The following is a 23,605-nucleotide window of genomic DNA, read 5'->3' as shown; positions in this document are numbered from 1 at the left end:
TTGCCAATTCCGACTGGGTGAGTACCATAACTTTTCCTTTTCTCGCTTTACGCCATCGATTGGGTTCTTCGTGCCGGGGACAGCAGCGGGACCACCAGCATCGTCCTCCTGCTGGTTTTTCTATCACACCACCACAACCACTCACAAATGGGATCAAGTCAGGCGAAAGGAATCAGAATGCGTTGCAGGGTTTTCGAAACGAAACGCAAGAGAAGAAAAAAAACCCACCCACACTACACTTCCGTTTCGCTTTTGACAGCCCTGGGCACGGTGCAGAAGGATGCGATGATACCGCTGCCAACCGATCATAATGATGATTGAAGCCGAAAGACACCGCACCCGTTCGGAGGAAGACGAGAAGCTCAAGAAAAAAGGATAATCCCAACCATAATGCATGGGGTACTTTAATAAATTTGCCCCGCACTCGATACGCTGTTCATTTTTCCTCCTTTGTCTGAGTGTCTTGTTCACTTTCCTGGCAAATCCTGGCCCCCTTTTCCTGGCGCGAACTAGAGAGTCAAACCCCGTTCGGTGCGGCGTTTCGGCGGCCGGCCGACCGGGTCAGCCGGCATGGGAATAAATAGCGTCCGGCATGGATTTGTCCGCGATGGTTCCTGTGTGTTTTTTTTTGTTTGTTTGCCACGCATTTTGCACAGGGGTGGCATTTCGATTCCACCACCACCTCCTGCCACCCACTGGACGCTTCCGACCTTCCGTCCGAATGTATCGGGTGTATCTTGGTGCCGTAATAAAAACAGACAGATGTGAATTTATGAAAACATTCATCAAACATTCAACATCAATTATGATTATGGTGAGTGTTTTGATTTTTATACCACCGGTCAGGACAATCGGAGGGGGTTTCATCCGTCGACGGATGTGATCAATTTCGACCCAGGGACGGATGAAACGATGCGAGTGTAATACCTCGATGGAATTGCCATGAAGACATGAGGCAGGCAGCAAACAAAAAATAAATAAAACTGCCCTCAAACGAGCCGACCTAGCATGAAGGATTACTGTTTGTTTGTGGTTTGATTGTATATGGGGGCTTCTTACAGTTTTCCCGGTGACAAACCGGCCAAGCGCCACATGATTTATAGCGAATTCGGTTTTCTGTACAGTTTGCCACAGACTGAATGGCCAGAGAAACGTTTCGCACGCGTCGTAAAATTGTTCATAATCAGTTGGAAAGGTCTTACAATAACCAGAATATTCCACAGAGAGAAATTGTGAAGAAAGTAATTAAAGGGAAAGGAAAAACGATCACGATAAATATTATTTTTATCCAAACTTTCCTTTCCCAACCAAAAATTCTCGTTAAATATTGTACTCCTATTGCCGTTCAGAACGATCGATAAATAATATATTTATAATCCGATTATGAATGTATTTTTTTACATTCGAGAATGCTTATGGAGAATGCTGCTGTACTTAATTTAATACCTGCATTTTCTTACGTTTTCCTTTGTCCATCGGTCACATTCCGTCACACACACATAAAAATGAAAAAAAAACCCATCCCGCATTGAACGAATTCATTGTTTATGGCTTTGCAGTGTAATTCGCCGCAAACAACATACTTTTCCCATCAACGTCCCCTTCCTCAGGGTGCGACGATGTCCATTTTCTTGGCGATTTAAGCAAAATAAAAAAAAAGAGCACAAAATCAGATAACAAAATATGATCTACGACCGGGGGGCCTGCTATGTATATTTACATAATTTATGTTGCACACTTCACGCAACAACAAAAAAAGGACTACAAATCCTTTTTCGGTGGCCGTTTCGTTTGCGCCTTATGGCCATCTGATCCGCCATCTTGTAACTTCCCGATTCGGGCGCAAACCAGCTCCTTTGAAGACGATGCAGAGAGATACTTTCCATTTCGCGTTTATGGCGCAAAAATTTTCATCTTCCTTCAGAGACGATACACGCATTCCCAGACCCTCACACACACACGAAAGCGAGAGCCTTGCCACTGTATGGGAGCAATTCATTCTAACACCCTGCCGGATTGTTTTGACGCGTTCGCGTTCTGCCGCTTTATTTGTTCCGGGGTGCGGTGGCGCATTACCATCAGGACTATCCCCATAATCAACTCAGACATTGCCACTCAGGCTACCGCGTCGGTCCCAGGTCTTTTCGGTACAATTTTCGCCTTTCCTTTCATGTTTGCCAGCTTCGCTTGTTCGTTCATTTTCATGTGTTTGTGTGCGTTATACTCTCATTTTTATGTTTATTATGAATAAGGATTCAATAAGATAAAGTGCTGATGTGATCTGAATATTTGCCATCGCCTTCCGTTCGGTGACGCCCGCTATACGCCCGAAACACCGCGAAACCGCACAGCCCATATACAAGACTTAAGACGGACAGACAAGACGCCCGGAAATCTCTGCGTATGTTTACCACACCTCACACCCGCTTTCATCGTACGCCGCACCACGCTTGGAAGCTGTAGGAAGACTTGTATGTAGTTTGCCATTCCCATTCCCGACCACCAACGAGACTACACTTCTCGTTTGACTTAACGCGTTCGGAATGCCAATTTTCTCGCTTGTATGTGAAACCACGTCGATTTTCCTCACACTTGTGTCGCGGGTTTGGTTCCTTGTCGAGACGTTCGTGCTACACGGTTCTACTCGGGAATGGAGAAAAAGATTTAGTACCCCGCATGCTAACGAGACTTCAGCATATGCGTTTTTATCTTCATCATCTTGGCGAAAGACTGTCGGGACAACCGCACCGCTACCGGGAAGAGCGATGATTCCTGAATGCTAAAATGGAGCTTAAATTGATTGAACAATCTCCAGGCAATGTGGAATGTGTCTAACAATACATCAATGTTTTAAAATATTTATTCTTTTAAACGAAAAACCTGCAGGATTTCTAGTTGACGTTAATGTAAATTTAAAACAACTATTTTTAATCATGATATCCCTGATGTGATAACGAAAAGGAATAAAAATAATTAAAGATGTCTCTGCTCTGCTTTAACGTCTGGCATCTCCGATTGCTTTGATCCGATAAGAGTGAAAAAGTCTTTCACAAAACGAAAAGCGCGTCAACTCCCTTTGCACTCCCTGATTACATTTTTATGGACCGGACATTCTATGCATACAATTAGCTTCCGTGCGCATTAGCATAATGATTATAATTCAATTTCTAAGTTAATCTCCAAATGAAATCCACCCACCCAGCACGCAATCCACGCCGGGAGCGCTCGAAAACGCGAAGGAGAATTATCCAGCAACGTGCTGCCCACCCAGCATCCGGACGTTCTTCCGCAAGATTTCGGTTACATAAATTCCCGGGCCCGGGCTGATGGTCTGGTAACCGAATCAACAGCTCAATAAATTAACCACTCCAAGCGACCGGAGGGGGTGAGGGTGATGTACTAACTCGTTATCGGTGTTGGCCAAACTTTTCCTATGGACACAACTACAACTACCCGGTTACACACAGCACGCTTCCGAGGCGAAAGTATCGCCAAATCTGATGCCAATTAGTACTGTCAATTAGCGCACTCTGTTTTCGGAGTCGCGTTCACCCAAAATGATGGCCTGCAGGAAAGGGGTATTGAACGGTGCGCAGCGTCTCATCCGGTGCGCAGGAACGCAACGGTGTATTAGCTAAGAAAGTTTTCCCCTGCGGGCGACAGGCAAACAGTGGTGCCAAACTTTCGATGCTGCGAAAATTGGCCGCACCGAAGAAGAGAACGCTGAGTGAACGAGTGTCGCTTTTCATCTTTCGCTTGTGGTGCTTCTTGCGTTCCGCGCGGGGCCGACCGTGTCAATATTGGTGGATGGAGTTAGGAAAAGCGAAAAGCTAAGAAGTTTGACCGAACTGACTACGAACTCGCCATGGGGGAACGATGCGACGGATGATACCGCCCGCACTTCACTTGTTCATTTGCAAACAAAACACGATAAACGATTATTTATCGTTTGTGAGATTTAGTAATGGCAGTTGCATAACTGCAGGGGAGTGAAAATGTGCATACATTGCACAATGCTGTTGCCGTTGCATTTGTTATGCTTAACGGCACTTGGGGTATTTAGGGATAATAAAAACGAAACAAAATTTGCTGACTGAAGTGGTCTCTTTAGGGCGAGTAGTGTTCGGTGGACTGCTGATCCAACAATACGCATTGAAACATGCAATTTAATTTCGGATGAAACACTTCATAAAGATGAGCATTTGAATGCGTATGTCGCTTCTGCCGTAACAGTTCTTCACCCCAGTAATTAAAAATATTTCGCTCCATGTTTCATGGAAGGTATTACATCCCGTAGGATTGTGCAAACGAATCTGCTTAGTCGACAACTTTCCACCAACATCCACCTCCACCAAAATTGTTCCAAACAGCACAAACAACAACCCTTCCCTTTGGCAAAACCTAATATCGGTAAACAAGTTATTCACGTTCAAATCATCGAGTTTTTATCGTCAAAAATATTGACACATTATTATTATTGTAATTTATTTGTAATTTATTTACATGCCCGCAAAACCGGTGCGGCGGTGCTGTGGACAGCAAGCTGTAAAAACAAACCATGGCCGGATTTATCCCGACCGTGCCCGACGGATCTAGTCGCATCGCACTGCAGCAAGTGCCTCATCATTTATTCATTTCCATTTCAATCCAATATTGCTTTGGTCGCACTCCATTGGGACTGGTGCACTGGTGTGATTGGAAAACGGAACGTCAGATACGTGTCGCTTAATTAACCAATATTGCACACAGTTTAGATGACACAGTCGGTAAAATAGACAAGAAAAATATATAACCAAGCATAAGCATTGGTTGAAGCATAACAAACCAGCAATGTAATTGAACATTCGTAGATCTAAATAAAATGTATAAAATAACATAAATTCAGACCATTAACGTAAACAAGACAACGGATTTTGAATTGTAACGAATTCTTTTCCCAAAACATAATTTACAAAAGGTTCAGAAAAATCAACAAAACAAAGCACAAAAAAGACACCTTTCTCTGTAAAAACCACCCCGAAACGAAGATAAAACAGTTCCAACGAAACCGAAATCAGTCCGGTGAAAAATGAAACGAAAGTTACTGTAACGAACCGTACAATTGACAAGCGAATGGAACAAACGAGCGAACGAACAAAAAAAAAGCAACGTACACAAAGCAAGGTAACCTCAAACGAGAAGATTTAACGCACAGGGGGTGGAGGATTTTGGATCAAGCGAAACCATCCATCCCATTTCTTCCGTTGCCGGTGCCAACCGCTTTGGTCCCCACTGGTACAACCTCCCAGCCCATGATGCACCGCTGTGATTTGTTCTACTTCTGTCAAACTTCAAGAGATGAAGGTTACGCAATGCTGCCCATTACGGTGTCCCTTGTGAAGCGGTGTATTTTTCTTTTTTTTTTTTGGTTTGTACCTTAACCGTGTTGTCCTCACGACAAACCAAGATGAAAGCAAACGTTCGTAACGTTGGTAGCGCCCGGTACGGTATGGATGAAAGTCACACCGATTATTACCTAAAAGGATGGCAAAGCATGAACGTTACAATAATGAGGAATCAATGCATAACTGCGTTTCGTATATGTTAGTACATCTGGGACAATTCCATACCTTTCACTTTATTCCGCAGATCTCACTGCACTTCGGGAAGATTAAAGAAATAATTATTTAATAAATAATTAATTAATTATTTATAAAAGAAATAAATATCTGTTTTAAACATCACTCGAACTCACAATTAAATGTGCGAAATGGGATGGAAAAAACAATCGCAACACTACTTTTCCTACTTACGGTTTGACACGTATTTGACACTTGACAAACTCATTGCACTACCGAACCAACGCGCATTAAGGTCTCTCCTCTACCGGCACATCATCGCAACAGGCTACTACGATCTGCGACGCACTCTACCGCGAATCTTTTGATGAATGGCGCTACGAAATGTCTGATCCTTTCTCTTTCCGTGTCATCGTTAATACTTAGCCGCCACCGACTCGGGAGTTCCCGAGACCCCTCAGGCTCAGGGTGAATGGCAAACGAAACTGTAACAACGGCCAGAATCTGTGCACCGGCGTCTGGTGCTCTCACTTTTTTTTCGGAAGTGGAGCAACCGAGCAACTGTCAATGCATTGTGTGCTACCTTCAGCCGACCATGGCGATCGCCATCGCATCTCTGGGCAAAGTGTCGCCCATTAAGTAATCGACCAACCTTTCCCGGGGGATGGTGGCGCTCGGTGACGCAATGGCTATCGCTTCTACATGGGGACCCGACCACCGTTGCGAGGTGCGCAATTTAGGCAGAGCAAATTAGATTAAAGATTTGGTGCGGCACAACAATGAGGCACTTCCCGTGCGCGTTAGGTGAAATGTACCACTCTCGTACGTAGTGGAATTTGCTTCTTTCACTGCACGTTTTCTGCACAGATGAAACCAAGTCAACGCGCGACGAGTGCGCGATTCCCTCTCGCTCTCCTTACGGGGTAAAGAAGTTTAATCGGCGTGCGATCGTGCTTTCCATCTCTCGAGCAACTGGGAGGCAAAACTTAGGTTGGATAATCGGCCCCAAAAGCCGACGGGGTGGGGAACAAAACCAAATTGAAGCCGATTACCATTAGCCCGGCCGGTGCACCAGCGTCTGGTGCAGCAGCACACTGTGCAGCGTTGGCCGGTAGCGAAATGGCGCGTGGACTTTTAATGGGAAGGGTGAAAGAAATTCGACACCTGTGCAACGAATTCGCATTTCGATGCTAAGAGCGGCCCGGTAAGAGCGCCCTCTGGTGGGGAAGTCTTACATACGCTTACAAACTCTGTCGCTTCCCGTTGGCCAGCAGCAGATCTGCACTATAAAACGATCCATTTCTTCGGAAGGAAGCATCAGTGATCTTTCGACAGCTCTTGCAACTACAAGCCACGAAACCACTAGCAATGAAGGTAAGACATTGAGCAGAAGGACCACTCCTTATCTATTCGGGGATGCGATCAAGAATCGTCTTCTTCATCTTCCGAGCAGGTATTCATCGTTCTAGCAGTGAGCATCGCCAGCATGGCTGGTAGCGGATATGCCGCACAGGCAGCCACCGATAAGAAAAAGACCGTAGATAAACGAAGCCCCTGGCGAACCCTGGGGTCCTACTACAGCGGATTTGGAGACAGTTTAGCGCGATCGGATGATGTCCATGCGCACGGGGCAGGAGCCTTAGCCGAACAGCAGTTCGGTGGTGGATGGCATCAGGAGTATCAACCTCATCCTCAACCGCAGCAACAACACTGGGGTCAGGGTGGTATATCCGGACTAGAATCGAAGTCCCTCAGCCATCCGGTTCATGAGTGGCAAGCTGAACGTGCACCGCAGGCGCACTTCGACGAGCATGTCCAACAGCCCCAGTTCCATTACGGTGGCTCGTTCCAGCAGCCCAAGGTAGAGCAGTCGTTCGGATGGCAACATCAGAATCTCCACGACGAAGACACCAAGGATTGGGCATCGCAGCACCAGCAGCTACAGCTGCACCAAGCGGGAGGATCCTCCCAGGAGTGGCATCACGATGATTCGAAGGAAAAGGATGCTGGCCATGGTGATTGGGCACCGGTTTCGGGCGGTAGCTCCGATCTGCTCAAGGAACACACCGCACAGTCGCACACGACCGAAACGAAGGAACATCATCACCAGGAATGGGCCCCGATCGAGTCGAAGACGGAGGAGCATCACGATGGGCATCACCATACCAAGATCATCAAGGTGCCGTACCCGGTGCACATCGAGAAACCCTACCCCGTGTACATTGAGAAACCATTCATCGTGGAAAAACCTGTGCCTCTGAAGCTGTACATTAAGAAGAAGCATCACCATTAAATGTAAACAAGTTGAATCAAGTCATGTTCTATAGATTAAGCTAAGAATCCCCCCGTATTACTGTAGAAATAAAGCTAAGAATAATATTGTTTGATATATTGAGATGTTTTTTGTATGTGTTAGAATGAGTCAGACAGACGTTTGAAGTCTTTCTGACAGACAGATGACAGATGTCAATCGTTATTGTTTAGCTCAGTTTTGTGTTTTTAATCCGAGTACAGTTTATTTGAGTAATTTCCAGCTTGTTTGTGTATTGTGCTCCACGTGTTACCCAGAAACCAACGCTTGCTTTCTTTCACTTTTCTCACTGACTGATGTCATTCCACGGTTCCAAACGTTAGACGGTGGTGACGTCTGGATACTTTAAAAAAATCGTTATGGCCTTTAAGAAGGCATAACGAACAGTTATTGTTAGATCAAGTTATCAGCACTAAGTAGTTGAAGCAGTTGATAAGTTAACAAAGTAAAGGTTAAACTGTTTTTAAAATCTTTTACTCACAAAAACCATTATTTGATGAAAATACCCGATACAAATAATGTGTAAAAGCAATACATTAGCGTATCTGTTACATTCTTCTTCGCTACGTATCGCTACCGAAAAAAGCACACAGCCAGAAATAAAATTCCGTTCCACCATCCAGCTCACAATACACGATGGAGCAGCAGCTCCATCCCTAATACTTCCCATTCACGGTTCACTGGAACAGGTAACAAACACAAACACTGCAATGCAAATAAATACAACCCCCGGAAACGTTCGCACCATCCCGAAACCTACAGCGGACATCCTATTGTCGCCAACGAGCCGGTTTGTTTCCTCGGGCTCGGTCAGGGCAAAAAAAAAATGGGAACAAAAAACCCCCAACACTAACACACTCAAATAAATGAAGCAACAAAAAAAAATGTTACGGAAATGGTACTACCGCACGATCCAATAAGGGCTTTACCCGGTAGGAACAGCATCCGGCAAAGATTGCCGCACACGACCGGACGGCCGATCACCGGCCATTGATCTGGGCAATCCGGGTGCAAGCAGCCGGAAGGCCCCGTCCAGTCGTGCGTGCGATTTCACTGCTTTCTCGTCAGTATCGAGCGTTCTTCCGAAATACCATCCATTCAGCCCTGGAAGGATTCCGATTTTGGCCCGGGGCAATATCGAAATAATGGCGGAGGGATGGCGAAAGGCGAAAAAAAAGCAAACAAAACGTAAAAAAAAATCCCCAACTAAACGATGAAGGAAAAACACACACCCTTAGCTTTGGACGTAAAAAAAAACACAGATGAAAACTCATAAATGGGCATACCAGCAGGAAAAACTGGTCGCACGCGTTTATGGGGAGCTCCGGTTTTTTCCAGCTTGTTTGTCCCTTTGTTACAGATAATTGAATATTCTTGGTTCGACCTTTTGTGCGTCATCGAATCGTCTTACTCGCTTTATTTTCCTTCGAAACGTTTTTCCTTTTTTCGTGGCCTATTTTTATCTTTTTTCCCCTTACTCCGTTTCGGTTGATATCGTGGCTCAATTCGAGCACTTTTCATGGCGCTTTAATTTTCCCGCACCAACAGCCGGACATTGAATGATGCAGGTATCGTACCCACGGTCGAACCTTGAGAAATCAATCAAAGCTTTGATGGAACGCATCGGGCGAAGGTCATTATCAGTGGGCAACGACGTTCGACGGCGACGATGTCGATCTTCTGCGGTCTGCTGGAAGCCAATAATTTTCATTTCAACGCACAAATTTAATCACCATCGAAATGGCAAACGCTCGTTAGTTTCGAGCGTCGGCTCGCCACGCACGGTTCCCGTTTTTGGGGGGGCGGTTGATAATTTTCTGCTACACCCGAAATTCACTGGTACAGCACGACCTCTCGAACCTGTCCGCAGAGTGCCATTTGCTCAATCATAGACATCACTTCCACACCTTCCAGCCGTCAAACGGTGAAGGCGCTTCTAGTTAGGCGGTCGTTCCTGTTCAGCCAAACAAAAAAAAAAAAACCCCACCAAAATCAAACCAGGCACGGTCGTGGCACGTTGAAGAACGACAAATCACAACAGCGGTTATTTGTACGGTGTGCCATAATTATGCCAGCAACAAGAGCAACGGGCGGTTGTGGCCGGTTTCGTTGCGAAGGTGGTTCGGTACATTACGATATAATTAAATTAATAAGAGAGCTCGTGTTTCCCATCATCATCATGCGACCCCCGAGAGATTGGGGATTGGGTTGTTTGAAGCGGCTAACCCGTGTTTTGGATGGGTACGTCAGTTAAAACGGAATCGATTTGACACCGATTTCCGATGGGGCCCTCAGTCAAAATAGATAGTTGGAAGGTGTTTATTTAGTGACAAGGGCGACACTAATGCAGCTGCACTCAAGAGAACTAATGCAAATGTTGAAGTTACTAAGCAGTTGCTGATGGTATGGTGTTCTGTAAATTGAATCGTTTCGAATGGATCGGTACAGCTTGGTTTGTTTGGACAGGAAACGCATGCTTTTGCCGTTATTGATGCGCACAATACGACGAGACTTGCAACATTTGAAGATAGTTTGTTATTAGTATACATGATTTGTACATTACTCAACATTCTACAAGAAGGAGGATAGCCTTTTTTTATTCATTTTATAGAGGTTTTGGACCTTTTGGCTGACGTTCGTCTCAGGACGAGTAACTGAATTGAGATAAAATGTATGCCGTGGTAAACATGAAACCAAGTCTTAAAATTCCTGCTAGTAAGATGATCGCACAAGCAGTGCCAACAAACAATTAATTTATTTTCATGAACAAGGAGTATTATAAGGGAGTTCATTCCATTATCAGAAGATTGATTTCTAAGAGGCACCTGATAAGCCGATTATTTCCCAAAAACATTGCAACTAACGTCTTGAAATGGTTAAGCAATAAAAAAGTTTAATTGATCTTAAAGGAATTCCACCCGCTCCATATTCCCAATACCGTCGAATAGAGAGGTATTTTGCGACAAAAATCATAGCAAAACTACACACTCCTTTCCAAAGTTCTGCATTTCTCAAAAATCTAAACCCCTAGTGTCATCCTGGTCACGGCACCAATGAAATTTCACCAAATTCACGAGGTTAAAAAGCAGACAAACGATAAACAACGGAAGATTATTTGCTTAGAAATGTTCCCGAATGAAATTACAGCAAAATATTCACCGAAGCTACAATATCGCTTGTATTAACAAACGCAATGCGGTACACAAACCTTCGTGGAGCTGGTGTTCGTTCCAGCACACCGAAACCCGTTCGCCCGTACAGCGTAGGTAAACGCATGCGACAAACGAGCCAAGATTAAGACGGCATCCAGCCGTATCACGCAAACCTGAACCGCACCCTTGTCCACCCGGAGCTTTGCGGTGGCTCATCTCACACTCTATTACGGTCGCCGGTAGCCAATTAAAACCTGCCAATCGCTAGCGGCACGCAATGGGCCTCGCCTGCTCGCTAATGCAATGCACTGGAATTGCAAATTGCTCAATTTACCACCAAAGTGACCTTCCCTGTTCCTTGTCTTAATCGTCAGCGAGCATCAAATTAAGTCACGAACGCTCCACAGGCTGCTGGGAACGCAATACGCGTTGCATAGCTGTACTGTGTCGTCGTCGTCAGGAAGCTAAAGCTTCTCCAGCACAAAAAACGGGCATGAATATCGAAGTTGAAGAAAGCTTACAATCTAAGACTGTAGACTGTGGCGACACATCGCGTCACCGTTGAAGAATGATTGCTTTGAAGCAGCTTGACACCTGAGCGATTTTGGACCGCCTCGCGGAGTTCACCGCGGTTGGCCCGCTGACCCAATGCTGCGGCAATCGAAGTCCCACAGGTGCCACCCGTCGGTTACGCACTCACTTTCTTTCGCTACCACCACGGGGCGGTCGTGATTTTGTTTGAGCATCCCATCAGTCCCATCAGTCGGTCCACTTTCTTCTCGCGTGTGGAATTCCTTTCCCCGAATCCATCCCGATTGGAAGATGATGGACCGTAAACACCGCACGACCGTCCATCCCCAACGCCGTCCACCAAATCCACCGGCCGAAAATGTAAATCTAACAACAATAAACCGGGACGCAGTCGATGGTGCCTTTTTTGAAATTATAATTAACTTTGGAATCATAAAATTTCTCGAGCGTCTCTATTGATCAACTCGCCGGCGCTCAGCCAGAGCTCCACTTCTGTCCATCAGTTCATGCGCCAATGTGACCCATTTCTCAGGCCAAACAAACCCCGAACAGCACATGATGCCCGCGGATCGTGACGGCGATGGCTTACGGATTGGATTGGCATGACCACATGTGTTTCCCGTGAACGCGCTAAACCCCGGCCTATGTCGATGGCTCGTTATTTTGCGATTGTTTCATCGCTGCCGGGCATAATTTCTCTCCTACGCTTCGCTCCGCGTATTTATGAGTGTGTGTGTGTTTAAGCTGTGACCGACCGATTCAACTATCGAGTGCACTCGACTCGGGCAGGTGAAAACGCGTAATTAACCTGCAACATTCCCACCGCACGGTGGAAATCAATCACCACAACATTGCGCGTGTACCAAAGTGTCCTGGTTGGCTCACGATTTTTGGAACACCGTATGACATCTCCACCGCGGTGCACTCTAATTGAGCACTGGCTTGTTTGGAAATGGGTCTGCAGGCCAGCGTTCATTGAAGAAACTCCTATGGAAAATGTGTCGGATTGGCATTTGACATTTGGAAGTTTGGCTGGATGGTTTTATTGCTACCGGTGACGCTAATTCCCGAGGCCCAAGGAGTACGCAATTAGTCTGTGCTGTGCTTGTATGACTTATTAAAAAAATAATAACACACCAAAGGTAGCCTCAGATTGCATATTTCTTGATGTTTTGATGATTAACAAGAGAGAGATTAAAATTCCACAAACGTAAGTTGTACAGAATTATTATTATTAGGACAACTCTCAACTCTTAACTTCAAGTTATCTTAAAGATAGGTGTTAAGGACATTCTGCCTGATCTAATATTTTCATCACCATTGATCTCTTAAATTATGCTCATTTTACCTACTAGACATCAAGAAAAAGACCAGAAACGCCCCAGCACATCCTTATGTAACATTGATTAACCATTGTGAAAACCAATTGCATACATTCAGGCTCCATTTCAAAATACATTGCATACCTTCAGGCGTAATCACGCAACTCCTAGCCGCGATTGAAGGAGGAATAGTTTTTGTTTTGCATGGTACACAAAAACTACTGCAAAGGCTTATTTTAAACCAGAAAAATCTAAAATTGATCCCATCGTAACTCAATTTATGCCGCTGCAAGCGATTGCAGACCCATTCACTGCAGCCCACCTTCGGCCATTCGGTTCATACACTTGAGCTGACGTGAAGCAATCCTTCCATCACGCAACACCCACCCCGTTTCCACTTAGTGTCATAACAAGAAGAGAGAAAAAAGACGCCTCTTTTATTTATGTTGCACCGAACCACCGGTACCCAATCCGTAAATCGATCGGAGATTGAGCTGAATACAAATTTTGCCCAACAAATCGGAAGGAAACCCCCCGTATCTCGCCACAATGAATCTGCACATTCGGTTTGGGTTATGCATCCCTGCCGAAAACCCGTTGTAGCATCCGGTTTTATGATTGATATGCCTTCCGAACTTATACATCCACCTAACCCATGTCCAAGAAGGCCCCGCATCCCAATTGTCCATTCTATCGTGCGTCCGGGAAATCGGGAAGATGAAATATCTTTATCATTATGCCGTAACCTCTCGTTTCGTACGATTTTTCTAATGGTACAGTGAAATAGAGTAATAAGCAAAAAGCCGGATAGGGAAAAGTGGAAGAAAACCGATCAGGGTATCGATACCAAGAGAGAGTGTGTTCTCGATGTAGTAGCCTGCCGGAACTGCTGCCAGCTGTTACCGATAAGAGCCGTGAAAAATTGACTTGAACTCATTTTTATCGCAACCTTTAACCAGCCATTGCTCACCTACCAGGGCAAGCTGTTTCATTTCGTGCCACCTTCCTGACCGGCCACCCGTACGTGCTGGAGTGTGTGGGCACAAGCCGTAGCTCTTTATCGTTGAGGATAACCAAGGATATTGCACACTCGAGCCAAAAACCGTTCGCTTTACCATCGTTCCAGCTAGTGAACCGTTCCGGGTGCCGGTGCGATTTAGCTCCTGGAAGTCTATGGAAGTGATTTTCTTATAAGTTTGGGATTTTTTTCCCCCCCACTTTTGCCGTATGTTAGCCCGTAGCACCACAGTACAAAATGCTCTTATTTATCATCCATCGGCTGACCGTGAAAGAATGGTATTCACCCGCGTGCCCACCAAAACTCCCGCCCAAATCGGGTCGCCGGGCGAACCAGCGAGGTGTAAGTACGTCGGTGCGCATATTTGAAAGGATGACCAAAAATTTTGTATCCCCACCGGTATCCCGGACGCAACCAATTTATCATAACGAGCGTACCAACCCACACTTACGGTTCGAGCGGCCGCAAGGGCCGACCGAGCCACCCGGTATGCATGCAGTGCGTCCCGTGTCGGGGGAAAAACAGTGGGATGTGTGAAAATTGAAACGCAAACGCCACTCACTTTTACCACCACTGGAGCCCACGATCGACCGACCGACCCACGGTGGTCACCCTCAAAGGGTCAAAGAAGAAAAACCACTGTTTGCAAGAAGGCGAACAGGAGGCGAACGAACAAAAAAAACCCACTGCACAAAAGCACTGCCAATCTGATGGCAGCAGCAGGGAACTGCTGGGTTTTAAGGATAACCCCATGGGCGAGTGGCTTCCGGGAGTGGTGTAACCGCTCATAACCGTACTGCGGGAACGTGGCACTCATTTATTAACGTACGTAACCGACGTGGATGGACGCCGGTCCATTTACTCTGCACTTACAATGTATCTTTTGAGCTGCAGGATAAAAAAAGCTCCACCATTCTAAACGTTAAATCAATATTTTTTATACGCAAAGTACAAGGCGAGATCAAGGCGTAGCGTTGTATGCTTTAAGCGAGCAAAGCAATTAACTATTAGCAATGCACTTTACACAGCAAATCGCTACAGCAGTGTGGTACCAATCGCTTCAACAAATGTAGCTTGATTTTTTTATCAAATTAAATCCATTCCTGTGGCTTCCGTAATCAGATTTGCATCGGGTCGGTCGCAATAATTTTAATTACATTCACAAAAAAACAAACCGCAGTAATCGTGGTAATGTTTTGTGCAAATCCCTTTTAATCTCTATCACAACCAATGTTTATGTAATTGTTTTAGCACCATAAAACCGTACGATTACAGACACGTGACAAAAAAACAAATGTAAACACACACACACTCACACACGAGTCTATTCATTCCGCGCGGAAAACACTTCTCGATCCCATTAGTAAAAGGTCATAAAACTACGCATCATATTTTCCACTTTATCTTGTATCTGTTCCCTTCCCCACGGTCGCCATTAGTTTTGGAGGGCCACACACACACACACACAAAAAACGGTCCCCAAGCACTGGGGACTATTTTTATTAATCGCCTTTATTCCATTAGCGCAATAAAAAAGCTAACAATAAATGGTACACACAAACAAATCAAAACCGCACAAATGCACAATGTACGGCCGGGCGGGCGGGCGCAGAAGGGCACCGAGTGCGATCCGATCCGAATTTCAGGCTTCACTAGATCAAAACCGGATCAGAACGAGACTGGCCGCATGGCAGCATGTGCGGCTTGCGCAAATAAATCCCTTTACAAAATGGCCAATCAACATGCCGGGGGCGGGGTGTGGGTGACGGGCAGCTGCATTCAGTATTCAGGCTTTGGATAAAGAACAAATTGTTCTGTGTGTGTTTTTTTACTTTGTGCATGTATTAGGTTGAGGAAAAAGATGACCATTTTATTCTCGGAAAGTTTTCAAATTTGTGCTCACAATTTAACAAATTTCGTACATTTGACACTAAGCAAAAGTATTTTTTGTTGTTTGGTCTTTTCATTTGGCTGTTGCAAGGCGTTTAAATTAAAATTCAACGAATAGAAAATATGGTTCATATTGCAGTTTTTCATTAATAAAGCAAAAGTGCAAATCAGGTGGCTGAAATTGTGCATGATGTGCCATTATGTGCCATTGTGGTTTCGATGGTTTCGTTCAAACATTTTTGATATAAAGACTAGATACCTAGATCAAGTAGTCCCATCGACGAAAATATCGACAAAAACATCAAACTAATCGAAGCAGGCCGGTATGTTAGTAGGTGTAGTTAAAATTAATTGATTCAGGAGTTAAAAATTGATCGAATCGATCATAAACTCAACCATAAAGTTTGAATCTTTTTTGACAAAGCTGCATCCAAAAGGAGGCACGATTCTTGATTGCCGCGCCACATTAACCCAAAAAAAAACATAAAGGGTCGAATTTGCATCAACAAAATCTTGGACAAACCGAATGAAATTAACACATTTTTTAAACAGATGCTGATTGATGATGACAAATAGAGCTAATAGCGGTGTTGTGCGAAAACAAACATGATCGAAGCACGATCAAGCTGCTCGAACGTTGGACAAACCTTGACTGACAACCAGGAAGGTTCAACTGTTTATTTGGTGGGACAGGAATAGAATCATGTATTGTGAGTTGCTTCCATTTGGCAAAATTAGAAACTCTGATCTTTACGATCAACGGGCTCGAACGGTGGACAAACCTGGACTGATAACCAGGAAGGTTCTACTGTTTATTTGGTGGGATTGGAATAGAATCATGTGTTGTGAGTTGCTTCCATATGGCAACATTATAAACTCTGATCTTTACGATCAACGGGCTCGAACGGTGGACAAACCTGGACTGATAACCAGGAAGGTTCTACTGTTTATTTGGTGGGATTGGAATAGAATCATGTGTTGTGAGTTGCTTCTTTATGGCAAAATTATAAACTCTGATCTTTACGATCAACGGGCTCGAACGGTGGACAAACCTGGACTGATAACCAGAAAGGTTCAACTGTTTAAATGGTGGGACTGGAATAGAATCATGTATTGTGAGTTGCTTCCATATGGCAAAATTATAAACTCTGATCTTTACGATCAACAGGCTCGAACGGTGGACAAACCTGGACTGATAACCAGGAAGGTTCTACTGTTTATTTGGTGGGATTGGAATAGAATCATGTGTTGTGAGTTGCTTCCATATGGCAAAATTATAAACTCTGATCTTTGCTGTCAACATTTGGACTGTTTGACGCTAAGGATTGATCAGACTTAGTCAACAGAAGAGATGTCGTGTTCCATCAGAACAATGCCACACTGTTTGTAAAACTTCAAAGGAAAAGAAATTAGGAACAGGTTGTGTAACTCGAATGCTTTATTCTTCTATGAGAGAAATATCAATTTGTCCTAACTCGGACAATCCAAAAAGTGTTAAATAAATCCATGAAATTCTCGCAAAAATAACGAATTGCTTTTTCCCCAACCTAATGTATCTGTCTTCAGTTTGTGTGTGTGTGTGTGTGTGTGCGTGTGTTCTTTTTCCGATTTCCCGTGGTATTGTGTTATACCAATCGCATTTACCAGTGTCGTCCATTTGCGCTCGTTTCGGGTTTTTCCCGCTACGCGAAATAATAAAAAACCACCACCCAAATCCCACGCTCATCCTATGCGCCCCCCAATTACTGGCCGGATCAGGAACGCACTTCAGACACATCCAGGGACATCCCGCGAATTCGAACAATACATCCGGCATTCCATTACGTTCGCGCACAACAGCCGGCCCGATTCCCGTGTTGATTTCCTGTCAATCCTTAGCGCGCATTGGAGCACACGTGTCCAATGTGCACCGGTATAGAATGTATTGCGGTTGGTTTTTTTTTTTTCATTCTCGCTCTTTCGGTCAACAATCACATCTCCAACAATTGCCCGCGGGAAAAAAAAAACACCCAACACCCAACAATGGGCGAAATTGTGAGCGCCCGCGCTTATCTGCTCAAAAATCTCACCCATCGCTATGGTGAAAATGCGTTCGTATCATGCCAGACCTGAAAATGGCAAAACGAACGCAAAGAAGGAGGCGAACCATCCCGGACAAAGTTTGATCCGTGGCGATGGTTTGTTCGTGGCAACTTTCATCCATCACCATGGGGCTAGGCGCTGGTTGCCCTATGCGCTGGGGTGACTGTTCTGACTTTCTGGCCATCTGGTTGGATGGCTCCGTTAATCCTTTCCCGGTAATCAAGCAGTTTTGCGACCGCTGCACCAAAGGATGGAAGAACGTTGGAGCGTGTTTTTTTTGTTTAAATATAAACCCTCTTTGATCGTCCCACCGATTCCGATGCATATGCGCGTGCTCACTCAAATGGAATATAAGATTAAATTATTAACACAATACCCCTCAACGCTGCGTGGCATGATCTCACCTTCTTGTGTTCTAGCATTCACTCACTACACCAATTCGTTGATTGAAGATGAGAGCAATGTCTTTACACAAAAATAAATCAATCCTTGACTGATGTATGGTGAGAGTAGATGAAATATCTATCACTCACACGAGAGCTTTCAAATCGACCGCCCAGAATAGTGTTTTAAATAAAAAAGTAAATATAACGCTTGTTTAACACATTTTAAGCCCTATTTTATGTAAAGCCGGCAAACTTCAAGTCGATCAAACAGGGGTTTATTGTTACGGTGTTGTGGTCGTGCTCAATCTACTCAAATAAGTCGACGAATCCTGTGGCCTGGTATGGAAAGCTCGTTCTTTTTTTGTTTGTTATAGAAAGGACACAGGACACAGTCCACACAAATGCAGTCCTTTGCCAACCAAACGATGCGCGATAACTTCGTTGTGACATGCAAAAACGAATGCTGCGACCCGCTGGAATTGAAATAAAAAGCTTACCATTGTTTTAATCAATTTATCGCTTTTTGTTCTGCTACGTTGAAGAATCTTGTTTTCCTTTTTCCTCCTGACTCGACGCGACTGTTTCACTTTTTCGCGCCCATTTTGTTTTGTTTTTTTTTTTGGTTCTATTAATTTCTTCCAACCCTTCAGTTGATTGTTCTGAGCTGACCGTGCCCGTCAATGGGGGATCGCGCCCTGTGGTAGCGCCGGGTAACTTTACCGGAATTGCAATACCGATGCGGTCGACGAGCAAATGATGGATGAAAATCGTTTCTACCAGTCGCGGTGGTCGCAGCATTTTAGCTTTTTTCCAAAACCCCTCACTCTCCCGAAACAAACCCTTGACCAACAACCGGTGCCCGGTTGGCGGTTAAAAACGTTTAAATAAAACATCAATTCAATGCCACGTTTCAGGCACGTTTCCTGTGCCAGGCTGGGGAATTTGTGGCAGGATGAAGGATGTGGATCGCTGAATGGAGTAAAGGAAAAATATGGCACCGCAAATACAAATGCAAGCGCCAGCATTCGGCTCAAGGACGCATCGGCCTTTTTCCAGTTTCAGTTTTACGTGACCATAATCGTGACAAATTGTCGTATATATTATAGCAGTATTTATCACTTTCATTTGTCAATTTACCATCATTGAAGCGGATCGGTGTTCGCTCCTCATTTGGGGGAGTTTCTTTTACAATTTTGTATGACTTTTCCTTATAATGTTTGTGTTTTTTAAATATTTAACAGGCATGGTTTTCTTTTAAGTTTTGGATGTATTAAAGAGAAAAAAATGGTAAAATTGTTATAAAACTTAACTGAAATTTTGTGTGTCCTTCATATATTTTTTTGTAAAACCCAAGATTATTATGTATTCTTTCATTTTTTTTAACCTAAATAGCGCTTCCAAAATAAAATAGCTCAATAACACGCACTACTAGAGCTGGTACTTTTTATCCTCCCGTTAAAACACTATCCGTACCTTTCCGTTATGATCCATTTCGAAGGGATAATGGCGCCGTATGTACTACCTAGAAGCTAGTTTCTTAACAGCTAACCACGTTAATGAATTCATTTCATGATATGTCTCCATGTGGATAGCATTTGTCCTTTTCCGATACAAAAATGTAAGTGAAACACTCATCCAAACGGTTGTACTGTTCTCCGAAAACAACGCTCTATTCGTTTGGGCGGGAAAATTATGATAGGGAAACGAGATTGTCCCCAAAAACAAAAAAAAAACGTAACCCCGCGGGAGATCTTTACACGGAATATCCTTTTGCATATAACGTTTACTGGGAAACGCTGGGAAAGGAAACAAAGTGTCATAAAAGTCCCACGCTTCCTTCCGGCTGGTCGAAAACAAGTCCAAAAACTTAAATAAGTATAAAAGGGTAACTAAGGAAGTGGAGTGCGAGTCCAGTTTTATTTGAAACTGGTTGAAATGGGGAAGAAGCTTGCCGTTTTACACTGTTTGCTGTTTGCAATAAGTTTTTTTGTTATAAATAAACTACTTAAACTCTTGATGTGCTTTAAATTAATTAATTTCTCGGTATAAGTTAATTTTACAAAATTTAAACCTTACAGTAGTAATTGCAGCTAAATGAATGACCTATAAATAATTGTATTTAATACTTGGAAACTCTTATTTATTGTAAAAATTAAAAAAACTTCCCAATACTGAAGCAAATACTTAACAAAATGGAAATCAAATTGGATAAACATTATAATAACAAATGACCTTTTTTACAGAGTTTATATCATAAATTAGAATGGTTTAATTGAAACCAGTGCCATTTTGTTTTACCATTTTGACATCCACAAATCATTTTGATCGAACATCTCTAAAATAATCTTCTGTGTTGTATATAAAAACGGATTCTTTTCCAGAATTTCTGCAAGGATTATAAAGAATTTTCATGTTTAGATGTGGAAGTGTTCATAGAAAAAATACAACGCTTACTTCGATACATTTTGTACAACAACAAAAAATACGTTAAATTATTCTTACGCGATTCCACGGGGAGTAAACACTCTTGCAAACGTGTATAAACGATCAACCCCTTCACGGTAAACCATTGCTATTCAGTTCAGTACCATGGAATTTTCTACACGGTTACAAACAAATCCCGGAAGCACGCATCCACACTGCAGCCCACTGCGGGGCGTCCAATTTAAATCCCTCACTATTGCAGCTACTTGACCCATAGGAACTGTTAACATGACCCCATTAGTAGTCGATGGCCGCAGACAAAAATAAGCCCAACCACTCCCTCAAAAAATGGTAGAAGAATACTTCCCGATCCTTCCCGATTCCAACCACGGTGGCTCTCCCGGTGAAGAGTACCCATTTGTGGCACGGCCGTTTAACCATAAAACGATACCACCCCCACGCCATACCCCGGTCGGTGGTCCGGTTCAGTGTAAAGTGCTTTGCATACAGGACATATCCCCCCCCCCCCTGGCCCCCGGCACTAACACCCCCAGCCGATGGAGGGGTGGAAAAAAAATGAGCCATGAAATGGTTCTGTTTTTTCCCTTCACACACCAACGGCTAGCCGTTGTTCGGGGGGCCGTTTGTTTCCACTTGTGCAAACAGGACGCCCCAGCAGGACTTTCAAGCGGAAGGCACCGGAAACCAAAAAACGCACACCTGCACAAAGCAGCAGAGAGAAAAAAATGTGTCTATTAATTTTAAGCATTCCAATTTGAAACCGACCGGCCACATTTGCCGGACCTTTTAATCCAATTAATTTTCATTACAATTATGTAGGAGGGAGGTTGTATTTTCTTTTTTTTTTTGTTGGTTCCATGTTGGACACAAACGCACCCCAAACATATGCATAGATTTAGGCGACCGGAGAAAAGAATGATGGCGCTTAGTCGGTCGTGTTAAGCACCGAAACGAAAATGGTGTTTTTCCACACCTTTCGCTTGCTGTGTGCTTTTGTACTTTGAATCAAACAGCGTCGTGGAATGTGCTCTCCGTTGTAGAGATTACAATTTAACCAGATGTTACTCATGTCTTGTCTTATATTAAACACCTCGTCCTATCGAGACACTAATTTTCCACCACCTCGAAATGAATCTTGCTCTGCCTTGCCAACACGGCAAGGTGAAAACTTTTCCCAGAACGCTCTATCGAGCTGTTTTTCTATCCCTGTGCCGGCTTTTCGGTCAAAACAAAATTCCCCCCATCTCGTGCGGGGGAGCCTCGTCGTATCTATTTCACCAGTGTTGATTCCCTTTTGGCACCGATCCACCGTTGAAGGGGATGATGGTTGATTACTCAACCCTGTAGCTAATTTTGTAGCTCACCATTTGTTGTGCTGCGAAACTTTTTCCCAATCCCAACCAGAGAGAGAGCGGAGCGACGACAAAACGAAAAAAAAACCTTCCCGGCGTTTGGTCTGCGTTTCAATGCGGGTCTACGTATTTATTCTGTTTTGGCTTTTGTTTTTTTTTTTGTTATTTTGCGTTCCGTTTTTTTTTTTTCATTTCGCTTTCCATCTCACTGCATTTGTTTGTCCGAGACTTGGATTTTTCCTGTTTAATCTTTCGCTTTGTGGAGTGGATTTTTTTTGTTTTGCATCAAACGCGTTTGTTACCATTGCGATGACGCCCGCGTCATTTTGTACCGTTCGGGTGGTGACTTCTGATCTCCGGATCTCCACCCAACCAACAGCGCCGTTGACCGACGCGGCGTTGGGTTTCCATGGGTAAAACGAGTACACGCTTCGTTGCAGGGAAAACACGGTTTAAAACCATTTCCCGAAAAGAAACCCCCGGCCCCTCAGAACAAGGGCGAAAAACAGAATTACGCTCCGTCCTGTCCTGTTCGCCGGTCACTAAGATTTGATTGTAAGTCTTAAATGCATGAGCCGACGCCTAGCGGTACGCGCCGTTTACAACCTCCATGGCAACGCAACCCTATTACATTCGACCCAATCCCCGGTAGCCCCGAGCTAGACGGGAGTTTCCCTTCACAGGGCTGGGCATTACTTTAACGTCCCAAACGAGTCTATCCCCTTGAAGCAAGCAAAACCCGACGCTCCCAGCCTGCTGTAGTTTAATTATCGATCGGCCTGAATATATCCTGCCCGAAAAAAAAGAACGTTGCCAGGACACACATACACACACAGAGAGAGTCTAAGCACGGAAGTCACTGTGCTTCACGGCATGGGGCAATCAAGGAAAAACAAAAATCCCCAACAGACACACACACGCATACATCTCTGGTGGGAAATGCAAAGAAATGTGTGAACAAGAAGAAAAAACGCCCCAGTCCACCACCACCACCACCCAGAACCCGCGAAAACCGATAACAAATTGCATGCATATTAACGCAGACGTGACGATAGTATAAATTTTCCACGCCTTCAGCCATGCAGCCGAAAGGGAAATAAAGCACACCAAACAGAGCAAAAAAAAACCGGCGTCAAACGGCCAGCGAAAGTGAAAAGTGTGAATTTTTCTCTGCCCGCTAAAATATTTGTCAATTTTTCATTTGCGCCACAGGCCGGTAATGGCACCATATGCTACGGATGCGTGTGTTTTTTTTTCATTTCTTTTATTACTACAATTCTTTCCGTCTGCGTAGCAAGCGCACTTTGGGATGTTGGCCGATTGCGGTGTTTTCCTTTTAAATTCCTGTGTCCAACTAAATTTCCGACGGGTTTTCGTCCTTTATTTTACCCAGAGCGCCCCGAACGGAAAATGGATTGTTCATTCGCACACTTCGGACGGTTCATCCCGACCGAAAGCGAATGAATGGCTTGAAATATTTCAAAAGGATTTCAACGCTTTCAAAACGATGAAAGCTTTCGCGAAAAGCACCTCGCGAAAAGGAAGTTCGAATGAAAGT

The 23,605-nt window shown here is 44.2% G+C and overlaps 1 protein-coding gene across 1 annotated transcript; it reads left to right on the top strand.

The window, feature by feature from the left end:
- The first annotated feature begins 6,926 nt into the window (after positions 1-6,926).
- On the top strand, positions 6,927-7,851 carry LOC128299979 (uncharacterized). The gene is made up of 2 exons (XM_053036104.1): positions 6,927-6,932; positions 7,012-7,851. The coding sequence occupies exons 1-2, from the start codon at positions 6,927-6,929 to the stop codon at positions 7,849-7,851; spliced, it is 846 nt and encodes a 281-aa protein (XP_052892064.1).
- The last annotated feature ends 15,754 nt before the right edge of the window (positions 7,852-23,605 follow it).

Source organism: Anopheles moucheti, chromosome 2, assembly GCF_943734755.1.
Source record: "Anopheles moucheti chromosome 2, idAnoMoucSN_F20_07, whole genome shotgun sequence".
Lineage (NCBI taxonomy): Eukaryota > Metazoa > Arthropoda > Insecta > Diptera > Culicidae > Anopheles > Anopheles moucheti.
The sequence above is the reverse complement of the archived record's forward strand: the minus strand, read 5'-3'. Positions and strand labels throughout refer to the sequence as shown.